Source organism: Vigna radiata, chromosome 5, assembly GCF_000741045.1.
Source record: "Vigna radiata var. radiata cultivar VC1973A chromosome 5, Vradiata_ver6, whole genome shotgun sequence".
In the NCBI taxonomy this organism is placed as follows: Eukaryota; Viridiplantae; Streptophyta; class Magnoliopsida; order Fabales; family Fabaceae; genus Vigna; species Vigna radiata.
Window position 1 is genome coordinate 5045309 of NC_028355.1, and position 19068 is coordinate 5064376.

General features: G+C 33.8%; 2 protein-coding genes across 3 annotated transcripts; one reads left to right on the top strand and one right to left on the bottom strand.

The window, feature by feature from the left end:
• Nucleotides 1-421: 421 nt before the first annotated feature.
• On the top strand, nt 422-1607 carry LOC106761477 (snakin-2-like). The gene is made up of 4 exons (XM_014645031.2): nt 422-574; nt 738-803; nt 1008-1050; nt 1188-1607. Exons 1-4 carry the CDS (start codon nt 518-520, stop codon nt 1370-1372), a joined length of 351 nt encoding a protein of 116 aa, XP_014500517.1. The 5' UTR covers nt 422-517; the 3' UTR covers nt 1373-1607.
• Nucleotides 1608-5269: 3662 nt separating this feature from the next.
• On the bottom strand, nt 5270-8693 carry LOC106760917 (uncharacterized protein At5g50100, mitochondrial). Of its 2 annotated transcripts, NM_001317318.1 has the most exon segments (8): nt 5274-5467; nt 5516-5774; nt 6269-6312; nt 6931-6991; nt 7135-7200; nt 7682-7738; nt 8100-8207; nt 8309-8612. In NM_001317318.1, coding segments are annotated over 7 exon segments (666 nt in total). In that variant the 5' UTR covers nt 8600-8612; the 3' UTR covers nt 5274-5467; nt 5516-5735.
• Nucleotides 8694-19068: the final 10375 nt, after the last annotated feature.

Below are 19068 nucleotides of genomic sequence, written 5' to 3' on the forward strand. Positions count from 1 at the left end.
TCTAAATTACTACCAATTCTAAAATATAGATTTTTACAATTTTATTTTTAATTTTTTTTAAATACAAAAGTTAATTCTGTTAATAATAAAATATTCCTAAAAATATATATATTGTTAAGTGATATTAGTGTAAAAATACATTTTTTTAAAAAATACATATTATTTAACAACACAAATTTTTTATATTTATTTAACATTATCTTTTATTATTTTTTACTTTTTTCTAAAAATAAAAAAATTCATTTTTATATAACTATATTTTAAAATAAATATAAATTTGTGTCAGTGTAGCTTCCTCTTTCTTATTCTTTCTGAAAAGAACGTGAGATATTAATGCTAGATATCTTGGTGATTTGGTAATTTCACTTACAATATCCCATTGCTGCTTTTTCTTTCGTCTATATAATGCTATAGTAATGCGAGAACTATAAAGTGCATTACTACTCACTGGGCTCTCTCTTATAGAGATTAGAAGTGCAAATTTCAAACCCCTTTTCCTACAGATTCTGAGTCTGCTATGGCGTCACGCGCATTTCTTATGTTGGGGATGCTTCTGCTGGTGTGTCTTGTTAAGGTACACCAACACATCACTGTAACAGTGTTATCTCACAGTAATTAATGAGTAAAAGAATAGTTCCAAAAATATCGTGCATGGTTTAGTTTATCAGCTTCTGTCAGTTGAGAATGATTTTATTTACATCTATCTTAACTTATCATCTTCTGGGTTTCTCATGAAGGTTTCATCTGATCCGAAGATAGAAGAAGAAACACTAGAAGAAGAACTGCAGTTTCCCAATGAACCAGTATGCTTTATATAATAAACTATATTTAGTATTTTTCAGCTTTTAACACATGTTTTGCCTTATAAATATGTCTTTTTATACTAATCTTCATATTTGACAAAAAGGGTGTATCAAAGTCTACTTTTAAGGATAAAAAATACAATTTTTAGTGATAAAAAATTAAGTAAGTCTCGTTGCATTACTACTTGTTTGAATTTTCTGCAGCTTGTCATGAGAGACGGGAACAGAAGGCTAATGCAAGAAATAGGTAATTGATCTGATTGAATAAGAAAAATAGTGGTAGTAGGGTTTTGTAGATACCCTTTAAATGGTGAAGCCGAGCAATAATGGAAAGAGAGAAAAGAAAAATGAAGTTTGATGGTGTTATTGGCTTACTTTTTTCAGATTGTGGTGGGTTATGCAAGTCAAGATGCAGTGCTCATTCAAGGCCGAACGTGTGTACTAGGGCATGTGGCACGTGCTGTGTGAGGTGCAAGTGTGTCCCACCTGGTACCTCTGGAAATAGGGAACTCTGTGGAACTTGCTACACTAGCATGACCACCCATGGCAACAAGACTAAGTGCCCTTAGACAACCAAATCTCAAAATCTCATTGTCATTTCTTCTTCATTCATTATGCACTGTACTGCTATGTGGCAATCAATATGTCTGCACTTCCTTGGCTCTATTATTAGACTACTATAAATGTTTTTCTTTAGAGGGTGTGTTCTGGTTTGTGTGCCTGCATGATTACTGTGATGGGTCATGTAGACTTTCTACCTTTGTTCTCATTAATATAAAGAGAGTCATTACCATTTCCATTTCATAGCTATTGTACAAGAGACTTGATTTTCTTGAGTTTTACATATTTTGGAAAAGATTTAGAAAACTATGCAAAATAATGTAATAATCGTTGCTGAAATCTGCTTAACGGAAATGGGACCAAACAGCGCAAAAGAATAATGTTATGGACCACTCCTTTTGGCAAACTCTAACTATGACCATAGATTCCTATTTTGTTCATTTTGGTGAGTACAATTTCAGAACCTTGTTTTGTGGTCCTTAATTTCTTGGCACCAGCTCAACACCGATTATGACGTTTACTTTCGTACTGCTGATGGGAAACAGATCATAATTTGTTAACATTCTTATGACCAATCACTTATCAACAATGTATAAATATATATACATACTTTTGAGTAATGGAATAGACAATAAACAAAACTTTGGCAAAACTTGTTTGAATTTTTAACCATGCTCTCTAATTTCTTTTCACAATGTAAACAAAACCAGAAACTTTTCAGAAGTAGGCCAATTATGGCAAAGTTCATAAGCCAAGCCTTATACCATTAAAATAAATTCCAAAGTAATAATTCTTTAACCCACACACAAGTTTATATTCATTTGATACAATTCATTACTTTTTATTTCTTTTTAATAATATAAAAGTTATTTTTTATACTACTTTACTCTTATAATAAATAAATAAATATCTATATGTGTTATCATAACATTAATAAGCATTAAACACTTTTATTTTATGATATAATTAAGTATTAAATAGTATAACATTGTTATCTATAATGACAAAATAAAATCAATAGAGACTAAATTAGTTATGACTACATTGGTAGAGTTTAAACAAAAAGTTATTGAATTGTTAAATCCAAATATCTTAAAGAGTAAATGTATTGACAAAAATATCGAGATACATTTATCTAAGAATTTATATTGCGTCACAAGGAATAACTTATAATGATTTGTCAAAAATAAACCTAATGTCTTTTGTTAAACCTGTAACATCCAAAAAAATATAGTATAAAACTATATAAACGAGTTATCACATATATGATAAGATAGGACAATTATTCAATTCTAATATAAAGTATTAGATTTTTCAGATATCCAAAATAACCATATAATTTAAAACTTTAAATACATCTAAGAAGCTAACCAAAACTATATATTCTAAACCTAACTACTCAGCAGCATCTTCATCGTTCAACACCTGTTCCAAAGACATCTCATCTCCTTCTACTCACACCCACATGATGATCATAGCAAAAGAAAGAATACAACACCTACAAAACACAATAACAAACAGAAGGTTAAGCTAGATAAACAAGAAATATCACGTTCATATAATTACTTAACACATTCAAGTTGAACTTAAACAATACAATGTACCTTGACTACTCATACATCTTATACTCAACACGACTCATCCAAATTAATATAAATGTCAAACTATTGGTAGTCTTTGCACTTGTATAGTTCAGTTGGCACTCTCCAACACCATACAAGGTTAGTTCTTATATACTATCTATGGCTAAACTCTAAGCCTATAGACAAGAACCTCCCACTACTCTCACTACATGCATCATTCCTCTCTATTTGAGAATGAATGATCATTAGAGTGTCGAAATAGACTTACCATTTCAAAGCTCCACACATTTATACAACACATTAGCCCCGTCAACCACAATTACTACCATGGATCTCACCTGAGATATGGAGTTAAGTACACCAATCATATTTCTCAAGTAAAGCATAACTAATTACCAACATTCATCCTACATCATCCTCTACTTAACCACAAACTCTAATTACATCATCAAAAATAAAGAAGAAAAGAGTAAACTAAAACATGGACTATTCACTTAACGCACACTCTCGCAAAGCGAATCCAGAAGTTTCTCGCACAGCGACCCCACCTCAATTTACGAATAAACTTCCAGTGGTACCAGACCTCAAACCCTCGCATAACACTCCAATTCGCTATGTGAAAGCCCAGATAGTGGCCCAGACCCCCCAAGAACTCGTAGAGCGCAGCCCCTCGCTATTCGAATAAATTTGGCAGTGACCCTAGGACACAATTAGGCGCTCAACAAAATGATTCGCTGTGCGAATCATCAGACAGAGAGCAACTCGCCACAACCATTCGCACAACGCAACTTCTCACTATGTGAATGCTCAGACAGAGAGCAACTCGCCCTGACCACTCGTTGTGCGAATTGGTTCGCTTAGCGAGTCTACATAATTCTGCAACACAAATTCTGCAAAATTATGCAACTTAAACCCCCTTTTACCAATTCTAACTATTTTTTCTAAGTTCTAACTCTCCTAAATTGTTTTATATACCTAATTAGACTTAACTAAACGTTTCTAAATCTTACTACAAACATTCCTAAGCACTTACTGATCAAGTTTCACTTCAAAACACAAAATTCATCAACTCAAGGGCCCAAATCACATTCTACCATTTTTAATGCAGTTTTGAACAACTTAAGGCCTTCAGCAAGTCCAAATTGACTTACCTAAACTAATGAAACTGACCATTTATATATCCTACCCCAAATCAAAATTTCACTACCCAACTTCCTCTAAAACAACTCTAAACTACTAAAACATGACTTAAATATTAAGTAACCAACCTTATAACAGATTTATCAACATCATAACCATCCTATAACAGAATAAACATAACCTCCATACAGTTCACAAATATCATATCATACTTTCAAAACAATTTCTAAATATCAACTCATGAATTCACACTCAATCATTCAATCACCATACTCAAATAGCATAAAAACATCATTTTTGGCTCAACAACTCAGTAACCATCTTTTCTCTAAACATACACAGTCAATTAACAAAAAAAATTCAAAGAACTTCTAGCTTCCCTTACCTCTATACAGTTGCACCACTCAAGAATTACTCCGACAGTTGCTTGTACCACAAGGAAATTCTAAGAAAACCTACAATCCACCAATTGATGATGGAAGATCAATCTTAGAACCACAACCCACTAGAAATCAAGTAAGAGAGACTCTTGATTCATGTAAAACATAACTGTTTTACAAAAATTCAAGAATCCTAAGTACTAAAAAAGGGTTTTCCACTTACTTGTTCAATTCGCCCAATTGATCGGTCAGATTTGTACCCCTTGACGCAGTGATCGTCTGGGTACCTCCTAATCGTCAAAAGAGTAGCTCAATTGTGAAAAATGATAAAGAGAAGTCAAAGAAACGGAAGAGAATAATATTTTAGAAAGATAAAATGTTCTTAAAGTAATAAGACACATTTATAAAATTCTATTTATATTATCAAATTATTTTAAAATAAAATAATCGGTCTTATTATTTTAATATACCTATCTATTCTATTACTCTATTTTTTAGGTTCTTACAAATTTCCTTTGGTATTGTCGTAATCCTGTCCGAGTGTTATTTTTCTTTGTAATTTTTGACCCATTCTTGCAGTTAAGCAAATCAACATTCCAAAGTGTTATATTTCTGTTGCTTCAGATAAACATGAGAAATTGTGCCTGTGTGGGGTTGTTAAAGAGTCTACAAGAGTCACAAAATGATCCTGGGGATGAGAGTTTGGTGGTGACTTGGTGCTAACAAGCAGAGATAAATAAAAGTGAAGATATTAAAACAGATGGGAGTCCAGAGGAAGTTATGAAGGTTTTGATGACGGATATGGGTAAATATAAATGATTCTACTGGTAGAGATAAGGGAATCTCCAACAGTAAAACACTATCTTCCACCTTCAGTAAGTACATATACAAGTATGTATGTTTAGACAAAATAAACTTCTCAATTTGTCCCTGCCAAGTCTGTTGTGATAACTGATAAGTACACCATAGCACAGATGCTGGTGTCATGTAACTTGTACAATCTTGAACAGTCTGCTAAGACTTAATGGAGAGTACAGGGTAAATACAAATGTATTTTATTTACACTACTGTTTCTATGCCAGATGCATTGAGGCAAAATTTAAACGTTAGTCAATTGCATTTGCTGACAGACGGAAAATGTTGCGAGACTAATCTATGTTGGCTTCTTTTTGTAAATGAGATCATATAAAACCCTGCTTCAGAGGATGACGACCAAATTTGGAAACAAATCGCATAACGAGCAATTTGGAATCTGATATTAAGGAAATTTACATCTTGCAAGCATTGCTGTCTTTGCATAATTCACCCTACAAAGAAAAAATAATAGATAAAAACACTTAGTCAAAAAACTTTATATTATCAAGCATATGAAAGTTATAACAGAAAAAACATGGGTCCAGAACAAATACTTAAAAGTCAAATTATTCGTGAACTTTTTGACATTCACATTCATATATACCATATATTAGTGTTTTCTCAACTAGGTTATGAATTAAGTGCTATTTTGTTCATTGTAAAAGGCAAAGGCACAATTTTTCTTTAATTTTTGCAGCTTAATTTCAGGTATAATTAAATAAAAGGGATACAGACTACTGATAGAGACAATGGATCATAAATTCAATCTGAATCATCAAATGTATATGATGGCAAAAAATATCATTCTTTCAAAATTCGTACTGTTCTCTAACTTCAAAATTTCTTTTCTTACAAAATTTTCTTGCCATCTTGATATTTTATGTTTTATTCTGCAGACATGTTCCATCTAATATTTTATGATACTTTTTGTGTTGAGTCTATCTACCTTCTTCTTTCGAGCTTCTAATATTTCTTCAATAGGCTGCCGTCCTGGAAACCAAAAAATGGAAAAAAAAGGGTGGAAATTATTACCAAAGAAATAGTTAGAAATGAATAATGCAACAGTCTTTACTCATTGATGGATTTATTAAGCCATCAAATGTTAAATTAGAGGATAGCCTATCACAATAATTCTAAGCTTCCGAGGCTTATAATATGAACATAGAAGTAGGCCTCAGAACAATGTGAGGCTAATAATCAGAATGAAGAAGTCAGCCTAGTCCTGCATAGTGACTATAAAACCTGGAAGGTCTATCTAAGGAGGAAGAAAGCCCAACCCTGATAAATGCTAATTAATTAGGAGGTGGTTTCTAATATGCCACTCAAAGGATAGTGCATGGGGATTGAGGAACAAAGGCAATGTGGTGTTTGTTAAAACAATCGTGACTGAGAAGTGTGGTGTCTAATTGATTGAGGTCATGTGCATTTCTGGTTTTATTTTAATCGGTTTCACTACAACTGTTTTAGGTGTGTCGTTGAGTACTTCTCTGAATAATAATACAATACCTTTTTCCTTTTATTTTTTGTGTTTGATTTGAGTCTATCACATTGGCAATATAACTGAAAGGAATATTTTGGTGTAAAATTGTTAATGTGCATTTATTTTACCTGTAATTTGAAGTCGGTACTTAGCCCATACACCATATACAGAATCAGCAATTTTAGCAATCTGCAAATGTTTTTTTCTCCATTAATAACATGATATATAAAGATATAAGCTATCTTATTCTTCAGTAAGCAGTGGTGAAGGGATTTGTACATGCTAGATGAACAAGATAACAAGTCCTTCAAAACTATGAAAGGAAGACTTACTGGTTCATATTTTGTAATTGCATAAACCCAACCAAGACCAACATGTTCATATAATCTCCTAAACGCCTGCAGAATTCCCGTCATAGTTAAACACAAGCATGTATAAATATATAAATCTTTATTGCACAGGAAAGTAAGTAACAAATTTCACTCAACAAAAATAGATTCATATTTCACTATTATATATCCCTTAATAGTCCTCTGTAATTTTGGATATCTTTTTCTTATTGAATGAAGGAAACTAATCACTCATTCATGGCACAAAGATTTCATATTACAGTAGCAGGGTGTATTTATCTTGAAACTGGATATTGATATTTAAGTCATACTGGTATTACACTAAAATGCACATGGACAATGAACCGTGAGAGTCATTCAATAGTCAGTAGTAATGTTCTAATTTCTGGATTCTCCCTATTCCATAAAAATTTCTAAATTTAGACTCATGTGAATGTTCAGAAGCACTTGTATTTCAAAGCAAGTGTGAAGTAGGATTACGGAGAAGTTTCTCCAAGGCTGGAAATGAAGATTAGGAAAGAAGCCACACCTCAACATCTGTAACCACAGTTCCATCTGAGAGAATAGCATGAATTCTTCCCATAGCCTAAAAAGTAGAAACAAACAGTCATTGCATTGTATCTCGACGCAACTGCAAGAGATGCTTGAAACCTGACATATCTATGCACTACATAGCATCTATCAATTAGCACATGTGAAAACAAATATCCTAGTATAATAAGAATCTTCAAAAAAAAAAAAAAACAACCAATTTAACAATTTGATAACTTTTTTACAACCACATTTATGTGTAACTCGTTATTAGTAAATTTCAAATATACATATAAACAAATAATAACACATAATTTAACTAAATACAATTTAAGATTAATATAAGTTAAAGAAAAACATAGGAAAAAAGGGGAAGTGATTATTGGCACAGTACAGAACGTAGAGCAAAGACTAACGGTTTCGTAGTCAATGTTTTGATTCTCGTCGGGAGAGTAATCATCAGAACCTATATCAACAAACTTGATTGTGCCGTAACTCCTATTTCTCTCTCTTAGCATATTCACCTGATCATAACAACATGCAAAACAGTACTGTATCAATGCCAAAACTCAAAGAAACGAATTACCAGCATCAAACAATATGATTTGAACAAATAAAGGAAAACCTCGCGCATGCAGAGGGGACAATCTCCATCATAGAGCATTTTAATTTTCCAATCTTTTGGTGAATCATTCTTTTGCTTCTTAGAAATTTCAGGTTCCACAGTTGCCTCGCTGATGACTCGAATGTAGTGGTGAGGCCGCGTGGGAAGAGCGTTGGGGCGTGGATTAAGAGAAGGTGAGTTGTGGAATTTGAGAGTGCAGTTGAAATATGGAAGTGAAAAGAACGTTGGGTTTTTGGGCATTGAATTGCGTGAAACAGAAGCAGCAGTTGCGACTCTCAAAGGGAGAGCCATTGTTGCTTTTGTTTTGTGGTCGTGTTGTTGAAAGAAAGAAGGCAGAGGAAGGGTTGATAGCTACACGCCAACTTCATTCTTAACCGCAAACAGTTCGAGTGCGTGGCAACCTCGGGGTCACCCATGCTAATAATCATAAACTTCCTTTTGTATTAATCTTTTAAATTTATATTTTTTACTTTTATATATATATATATATTATATATATTTATAAGAAGAATCATTTAATTATTTATCTTTAAGAAATTTTATAGAAAAATCAACTTAAAATTAAGTTTCAATTTATTGAAAACGATTCAATTATATTTTCTTTTTCTTAAATTTGTGTAAATGACGGAAAGAAAGTAGTGAGTTGCCTGTATTTAACGAGAATGTGTTGTTTTTTAAATTTAAAGTGAATTCCAAGGATTGAAGTGACAAGTTTATTCTTTCTAGATAGAAAACATACTTTGACCAAATCAATAGTTATGTCTCTTCATCTTGCATCTTCTCTTCTCTCAAACTATAACTTTTCCTCTCATGATAGTGGGTCTAGGGGGTTGGGTGTAACCCCATTTACAATTATGGAGAGGTTGCAGTTTTGAGATAGGTTAGAATTGTTAAGAATGGTAAGAAATAATTTTGAAGTGTTAAGATTCATTAAATTTATTTTTTCTTTAGTTTTTCTTTGGAAAAAAAAATTATTTTTGTTTATGGTTGTTTTGAAGAATAAAGTGGAAGTAAAGATTCGATAGAATACAATTAATTTAAATGGTGCATATAGAAGTATTGGATTAATATGTTCAACTATTGTTATAATTATGTAAGAGGTAATTGTAAAAAGACTTTTTTATATATTCTCTTTCAGAAATTTATGTCTCATTCCTTTGTAAGTGATGTCTCTTTAAGTAGTTGTATACTATTAAAATGTGATGTCACAAATGGTATCAGACCAATTCGTCCTTAAGATGACCTAAGAGTTGTGGGCTTGTTGTGTCTTCTTAGTATAAGAGTTGAGTTTAGACTTTGATATTGTATATCTAACTAGAAGTATTAAGTACAAAAATGTCTTGATAAAAGTAATGAAGGTACACAATCATGACTATATCAAAGATAATTTTCCTTTCTTAATTCCAAAGGCTTAGGGAAAGTAAGAGCTATGGTTTGAGTCTTGGTTTTTATAGGGATTCACGTCTTGTTATTGCTTCTATGGTAGTGTTTTGTGCTCTGCAGTGATAGAGGAATGCAGGTCCAAGGATAACTTGACCTACTTACCTTTATAAGTATTGGTTGAGGCCTTTGAGACAATTTCATATCTAGAAGATATGGAGATGTAGTGTATTGGAGTTTGGGAGTTAGAAGATCAAAATTTTTTAGGTTTCAAAGGATGGGGAAAGATGTTAAAATTCAAAAGTAATGTTTTGGTTTGAGGGAGATTTAAGAATAGATTCTTGAGATCAAATATCACAAGTTTTAAAAGAGGGATTAAGTTCAGAGGTTAGAAACAGGGAATATGTTGATGCTCATTGGCGTAGTAAGCTTTGAAACGACAACATGGTTTTACATCTAGGTGATGTCGGAGACTAGATGAGGAAAATGGTGGAAGTTTTGAGGTTAAAGTTAATAAGGAAATAGAAATCCTAAAGTGAACCAAAGGGTAGAGAGTAGAGCTTGAAGAGTAGACTTTTATAAGTTAGAGAACGTAGTCTTTGATGAGGATGAAGTATCATAAAGGTTTTTTTTTTAGTTCGTCGAGTAAAAGGATATGGTTGGATCTTGTAAGAAAATGGCAACATCAAAGTTTAAAATAGAAGGAGTGTTTCAAGATTAGTAGTTAGCACAAAATAAAAGTTTGACCTTGGTTTGAAGTGAATGATTTTAAGCAATGAAGGAAGAAGCATACCAGAAAGTTAGTTTTCTAAGGAAATGCTATGCTAGTTAGTTTGGAGCATGGTGAATGAAGAAAGGGGAAGAAAAGTCTTGCAAAAAGTTAAAAGGTTGGTTACAATAGTTGTTATTGAAGTGGTTACCACGAATGATCAATTAACTTGAATGGGTTGAGAGGTTAAGACCCCTAGACTTGGAAGGGAAGTTTGGAGCAAATTTCATTAGATGTAGTAGCTTGACTATATTTAATGAATTTTGAGTTTCATCAAGAAGAAGTTGATATCAGATACTAGACTACAAAATACAATAGGGTGATTGACACAAAAAAGACTAAGGAGTTGATTTATTCACAAAATATACACAAAAACACGTAAAATCAACCGTTATCACTCCCCACACTTAAAACCTTGTTTGTCCTCAAGCAAAAGGTAACTTGACTAAGAAAAACATCTACTCAACAATGGTAAAATAACAAAGAAGCAAGTTCACATAATCAAATCGGGTAACATTCATGAATGTTCTTCTTTCATCACCAATCCAAAGAGAATATGTGTAACATTGTAAATCCTTAGCTATGGTGCTCATAATGCAAATATTACAAGAGTAAATGTACATACTTTATGAGATATTAATAATCATGGCAAAGATGTTTTCATTTATCAACAAAAGGAACCAATCTTCACTAGAAAAAGTGTTTTCACTTAAGCACACTAGTGTATAAGGGTGTGTCATTCTCTCATCTACCTATAATGGCACACAATTTGACTTTGTTTTTCATTTCAAGAGCAAAGAATTATCAAAACATACAAACACAACAAAGGCATCATTTGATGTTTGGACAAGGCAAAGAAGGAAATTGGTGTATCTAGGTCATGTGAATGAGCAAAGAGAGAAATCACATCATTTTTACAGTTTTATCATTATACTCTCTTTTATCTGAAGACTAGAACAACCAAACACCAACTTGGAGTCACCTTATTCATATATTTTCTTTTTCTTTTTGTATTTTTCTCTTTCTTTTTCTTTTATAGATGACATATATACAAGAATGCATTACATCAACCAACACCAATTCACAATTGTTACTCTTGCTCCCTTTTTAATAATAACTTCCCTCACACTATAATCCTACAACTGACCATGGAAACCTTACTCTCCCATCAAGGTGAGATGGTCAATCGTATTCAATAAGGCTTAAGGTTTCAAAAGTGAAGGTAAGTTTCTTTTAATGCTCAAAGGATTGCACAAGGGTTCTAATCTTTGAAACACAATTGGTTATTTTGGGTATATGATGCAAGAAGGAAAGAAAGACAACCTTGTTTCAATGTAAGCATGCAAATGAATAACAACTAGCAATGAAACTCAAGCAAAGTTAATTGTAACCAAAAGAGGTAGCACTCATAGATAAAAACTCTGAGGCACAAAATCTCACCCGGTTAAGTTATTTGGTTTCCTATGATTGTCATACACTGTTGGGACTTTGGCAAGTGTACCAAATCGTTTCAAGTAATAAACCATGGTAAGACCAGGTATCGTTTTCCCAAGAGACTCCTAATACTAGAGAATTATGCGATTAACAACTTATCTAGACTCGATAGAACAACATTCATTTACAAACATGTGGAACAAGATAAAATAACACATAATTACATGGTTGGACTTTGGTGTTTGAAGGCACTTAGAAATGGGATAGACTAGAAATGTTGTGAAATGACATTGTTAAGGNTAGTTTTCACCTNCTACACTCTTGTGCTTACCTAATTTCATCTCCTCACCATCAATTTACTAAAGTCAATCCACTAAAACACTCTAGCCCTAATCCCTTAGGTGAAAGAGCCTAGGTTTTCCTATCAAACTCCAATCCCTTGGAAAATTTAACAAGCAAAACCCGCATTAAGAACTAGGATCTAAGACAACATGTGAATCATCTTCCATCCCTAGAATCAATGAACCACAAGGACTCTTGTTTCAGTTCTGGGTTCCATCTTACGTCCCCATAACCCATGAAATCCCAAAATCAAGTCATGAACGTCCCCATTACATGCAAGCTTTAAGATTAGAAACAAGAATACTAGCAATTGATAGAAAAGGCATATATATATTCAAATCATTCAACAAATACACAAGAGTTCATAGACTACAACTAACCCCAACAAGATGGGTTTGGTTCTCCACTTCCATGGAGAACCCTAGAGCTTACAAACATGGAAGATGAAAGAAGAAGGAGACCCAAAGGAAGAGGAGGAGATGTTCCCACAAGCTCCTCGTGCCCTCCATGAGCTCCAGTAGTGAAATCGCACCTCCAAAGAACCAAAGACCCCTTTCCCTTCGCGTTTTAGGTCTAAATAGACCAAATTTTCCACATCAGCAATGCCACCGCTCAGCTGCACCCCAACTGCACCCCAGCTGCAACATTCCAGAGAGCAGGGCGCTTAGCTGCATCTCAGCTGCACCTCAGCGGTAGCCTTCCAGAGAGCAGGGCGCTCAGCTGCAGCCCAGCTGCACCCCAACCGCAGCATTGCAGAGAACAGAGCGCTCAGCTGCACCCTAGCTGCAGCCCAGCCACAACATTCCAAAATTCTCTCTTTTTGCTATTTTACTTGCTTTTGTGGCTGGTTCAATTCTTTACTTTGGTGGATGTTCTTCCAAGCATTGTATTAGCTACAAAATAAGGGAATTAGTGATGATATTACATCAACGTAGCCTAAAACACACTTATTAAGAAAACAAGACAAAAGAAGAGGATTAAGCAAGTTACAAGCCAAAAAGGAGTTGATTTTGCTACTAAAATGATGCTTAGATAATGATAATAATTAGCATTATCATACACCATGCCACAATCATTAACCACAATAACAACATTCTCGACATACTCACATGAAAACAACCACAAGCATTAGTTTTCAGTAAATCACAACACATTCTCAATGTATTCCAAAACTAATTTATGAGAAAACACAAATGGTTCTCCTCAAAGTCATGCAAAACTTACTCAAAGTCACATAACCAATGCATCATATTTGTCACACCATCCAAGTTACACTTATTATCACTAAGCAAGAAAAGAAAATAAAAGGGAAGGAAAAAGCAGACTCTTTTTAGGCGGACCAACTTGCTGCTCAAATTCCTCAGCTCCTTGTATATTCTTCTTCATCAACATTCATACCTATTACTTGCAAGAACACCAAGAAACTCGAACAAACACGTTAGTCCAATTTTTATAAAATCCAAGATTTGAGAATTAAGATTGAAAACATAAAGATAAAAGTAAAAATAACATATAGAAAAGTGAAATAGAAAAATGAAAAACACAAACAAAGAAATAAGGAAAAGAAGAAACAAAAATTGCATAACGTGAGCACACCAACCAAACAACAATTCCAATATGCAAAATGATTGAAATGGATTTCCTAAATAACCTCACTCAGATCCCTCTTGTTGCAAGACCACCTAGTACTCTCCTAAGGTGATGAATACTACTTTCCATGTTCTCTAAGGTAAAAACACTCATATCCCTTTTCTTGTGCTTATCTAAGTCTGACACACCTTACCCAATCCCTTGGCCTTAGAATGTATCAAAACTTGCATTAAGAACCAGAACAGTGGGGGCCAAACTCAAATCCCATCCCTGGTGACTTGTAATATTTGGGTTGATTTAGCTAGTTAGGCTATTGAAATCCCATCCCCGGCGACTTGCAATAACTAAATTATGCTCTAAGGCGTACCCCGAAACAAGTTTTAAGCACAAACCAAACCAATAAAAAGAATAACATCTGTAGCCAAAATGCATATAAGAAACACAAAAAAATAGACATACAATTGGCAAAGAATTCAACTTTCTCTGTTTTCTAAAGTTAGAACAATCAAATCCCTTTTGTTGTGCATTCCTAAGTATGATAAACCCTCACCAAATCCCCTGGTGTAACAAGTCCATCAAACTTGCCTTAAGTTCCAAAACGGTGAATCCAAACACACAATCTCATCCTTGGTGATTCGCACATCTGGTTTGATTTAGTTAATTTCTCTACTAAAATCCCATCCCTAAGAACTTTCAATAACTACATCAAGCTCAAAGGCATACCCGAGACAAGCATTAAGTTCAGACTAAATCAATAGAAAGTCTTAAAAACTAAAGCCAACTACATACAAAACAACATTCAAAAGGAAAATTCACAACAAAGTCTAAAAGAGTCATAAATGCCCAAATTGCCTTATGTTGGAATACAAGTCCCCAATAACGGTGCCAAAAACTTGTTGGTTGCAACACCAACGACAAGTGCACCGGTCGCAGCGTAACAAGTGATAAATATCGTTCTCTCCCAAGGGACTTGTGCAACACATGACAACTCTTCCTTTCATAACTCAATTAGACATCAAAGTGCACAAAAAACACAAGAAACTCTTTTTGGTATTTTTATCAAACAGTTGGTGTGCATTCACAAACATCTCAATTCCATTCAATAGGTTAAGACTATAATTCATCCATTTCATTCTCATGCATTCACAAACATCTCAATTCCATTCAATAGGTGTTCAATTTCAGTTCTAGGTTCAATTCATATTTCTCAATACATCAAGAACCACAATTCATGCATGGGTGATCAATTCAAAGCAAGCATTAAACATATAAATTGAACAATAACATGAATTGGAAAATCATATATCATGAACATAACAAAATACATAAGAATTCCATGTTTTACAACTAATCTCAACAAATAGAAAAAGCCTTCCATGGTGGAGAACTTAGGGTTCTACAAAATAGAAGAGATAGGGAAGAAATTGGAACCAAAGAGAAGATGCAAAACCTTTCCCAAGGTTCTTGGCAGCTGCTCATGCTCCATTTGCGCCTCCCCTTCGCAATTCCATCTCCAATTCGTGACCCATATTCTTCCTCAACCCAAAAGGAGCAAAATCTCCATTGATGAAGCTTGAAGGCCCGAGGAGTAGTGAGAGAGCTTCCCAACACCCCAAACAGCCTCCAAGGGCCTCTCCCAATCTCTTTAGGTGAAGAATGAAATGTAGGAGGGGAAGAATGCCCAGAACACATGTTTAAATAATCCATTTTGTCACATTACGTTGTCACTGCTCAATGCTAAGGGTCTGGCACTCAGCGCTATGCTCTTTGGAACACCACCGCTTAGCGGTAGAAAGTGGCGCTCAACGCCAAAACCATTGGGAGTTCTCTGTAAGTGTGGCGCTCAACGTTGGAAAGTGACGCTCAGCCCCAAGCAGTTTTGACAGCCTTCTAAAATTTAAGTTCATGTGCAATTCCAAAGGCATCCAACGTGAGTATTTACTTTAAATTGATCTTTTATTGTCCCAAAACATTTTCCCTTGAGTTTTTGCTTGTTTTCCTCCACTAGAATTGATTCCCCGTCATTTATTTCACAACCTCAAACAAAGAGATTAGAGGTAAAAACAAGCATATACTAGATAAAACACAAGAAAACTAGAAAACACACTAAACTTGAGTATAAAACAAGGTAAAAGCTATGGAAGGAGTTGATTTATTCACAAAATATATACACAAAACACGTAAAATCAATTGTTATCAACAACGTAGCCGGACGGTTATGACAACCATTGAACAAAGTTAAAATGCAATTAATGTAGTAACTGTTATTGATGAATGATTAATGTTTGCATTAATGTCCATTAAGAGGTAAATTAATAGGTTTGATTCTCGTAAACCCTATAAGTAGAGGTTTAATTTTGGGGTAAGATATACTTTTCATAATTTGATAATAATAGACCTTCACACGAAACATATCTGACTTAAGCGTCAGAGTGTCTTGTGTAGGTTAAACGCCCCCCCCCCCCTCTCCAACCGGTCAGTCACGTAGAGCAAGGAGAGGAGTGAACGTTTGTCCAGGCAGAAGAAATGAGCAGGATCAATCCTCGTCCCTACTTTTTTTTAAACTCAGTCAATTTAGAAAAACATAAACAGATTGTTCATTTTCCCTTCAAATAACTTTTTCTCTAAAACCTTAATCTTCTCTATTTGGTAACTCATTCAAATATCACATTCTCTTCAAACAAAACCAACCTTTGGTATCACTAGTGAGAGTTCTACAAAATGTACCGATCAAAGTATAAGTTTTTTCCTTTCCAATTTCTAGAAGCTCAATTTGTGTTTTTCCCTTTTTGTGACCTTTGTTCTAAGTTGTATGTGGGGTTTTTCTACTCCCACGAATCCACCAGATGTTAGTGAATGTAACCATGTTCTCTCATAATTGATTTAATCCTTTGTGTTTGTAAAAATAGGTGTTTTGTAGTGAGTAAAACTTGAGTTAGAGTTGAGATTTCTATTTTCACATGTAAGGGAAGCTAGCCTTGTTTGTTGTGATTACTTGGATTTATTGGTCTTGATTTCATGTTTGGGTGTTATAAAATGTATATTTCGTGTGTGGGGTTTGAAAAGAATGAGTTTGAATCATTGCAGGTAAGATTTGAGGTTTGGAAATGGTATTTTCGATCTGTTGTTAATGTCACCGATGGAGGCCACTAGCCACCGTTGGGCTCAAGGTTACGAAAACCCAAATCAACAAGCATGTGTAACTTTACAGTTGACCGATATTTCTTAGCGATGGATGCCACTCTCTCATCATTGGGTGCTAGTTTAATAGTGGATCACTGTCTCATTGGCGTTGGGCACCACTTATTAGCGTTAGGCGCTACCTAACTTCCTACATTGCATCCTCTTAGTAAAATAAAGATTCACGCTTCTTTAATTGTCGGATCTAGCTGAAAATTCAATAACGAGTCCTAGACACATAATTCTTTACTTTGATCGGTCCGATCTTGAATTAGAGGTTTATAATGAGAGTAGTTTTTCTATTATGGTTCCCGTAGATTAGGTTGTTGACAATTCTAAAGTTACCCGATTGGGTTGATACAATTATATTTAATTTGAATTTAAGAACATTTTCTTTTTTTGAATTTTATACAAGGTGTAGTTTTATTTATAAAATCCTAAACAATTTGTACCTATGTTGTCAAGTTCCCATTTTGTATCTTTAAATACTTGTGAATGTGCATATTAATTTGGGATTCACTAACAGTATATGAACCATTTGGATGATGTAGAGATTGTAGAATATATATATATATATATATATATATATTTCTAATAAATATTCACAAGAATAGAATGAGTTATGTGGTGAGAATATTAGGAGGTCTTAGTCTATAGACTTTTTCTTGGTTTAAGACACAAATGGGATTAACCTTGTAAGTGGTAGGGTGAAACCCATTAATAATTTTTCTATAGAGCAGTAAAGACCATCATAAATGCATACTCCAATGAATTTGATATCTCTCTTTATATCTTTTCAGCTAACTTACCTCTGCACTTGTTGGTTGTTGTGTTTTGTCAACACTAAAGAATGAGAAGTCAACTGTTTAACTTGTTAGATACAATTAGAGTATGAGTTGTAATATTTTATTTTAGACTATTTTGATGATAAGGTTTGTAAAAATCTTATATTATTATAGTTTCATATTTAGGAAGACCATATTAATATATTTTTGTCAGGTGGCTGCAGCGGAATGGTTAGCGTGGAATAACAAACCAAGAGGGTTTTTAATACAAGCGTATGCCTTTTAATTTCTACTCAATTAAACTTACTATACAAATAATAATAACGAATAACAAAAGTAAGGTTGAGAGAAATTTGTACAGATAATTTTATCCTGGTTCGGATCTTACCAATCCTACGTCGAGTCGCTTATCTCAAATCAAGATAATCAGTTCGCTAAGTACAAAACAATTACAAACTACATTCACAAAGAAACAATCTGTAAAAGTTTAGAAACCACCTTTCTTGATACCACAAGAGATGAACTTGCACCTCCTTTGAATCTTCACAAAGGATGAAACACTTCCTCCGAATACTTCACGAAGGATGTTCCTCTTCCAAACACCTCTTCAGACGCACCAAGGATGCACCAACTATTCCTCTATCACCGTAGCAGCACTTCACCAACTCCACAGATGAGAGTTTCTCAAGTCGAATAAGAACACATAATTCACAATGACTTCTGAGTTCTAAAGCACAAGGGAAGAGTTGTTGTTGATGGATAAGGAGAGCTTATTTATAGACTCAAGCAAATACTCTTCCATTCTTCATAATTGGCCATTTTACGCTTTTAATCGATTAATATTACTGTTAATCGATTAAAATAAGTGCAACGACTAGTTTTCAAAAGCTAGAAAACTCCAACGGTTAGCTTTAATCAATTAAAATGTATTTTAATCAAGTAGCTAATAGATTAAAATGTATTTTAATCTATTAAAACAAAGAAAGTTGAGTTTTTAGCTTTTACTCGTTTTAATCAATTGATACTAGTTGTAATCGATTAAAACAGTGTGATTTTGACTCTGGACATCAATTATAAAGTATGAAAGTACATGGAATCAAAACCAATGAAAATCTAAGTCCTAGACAGCAAACTACAATTATTACAAAAGCTTTCCATTGCAATACCAGTCTTCATAAGATATTCTTGAATCTTGATTTTCTCTTGACTTGATTTGGACATCATCAAAATTTCATCTTCATCATTTTGCTAACAATTTTATACTCTATTAATTTATTTTT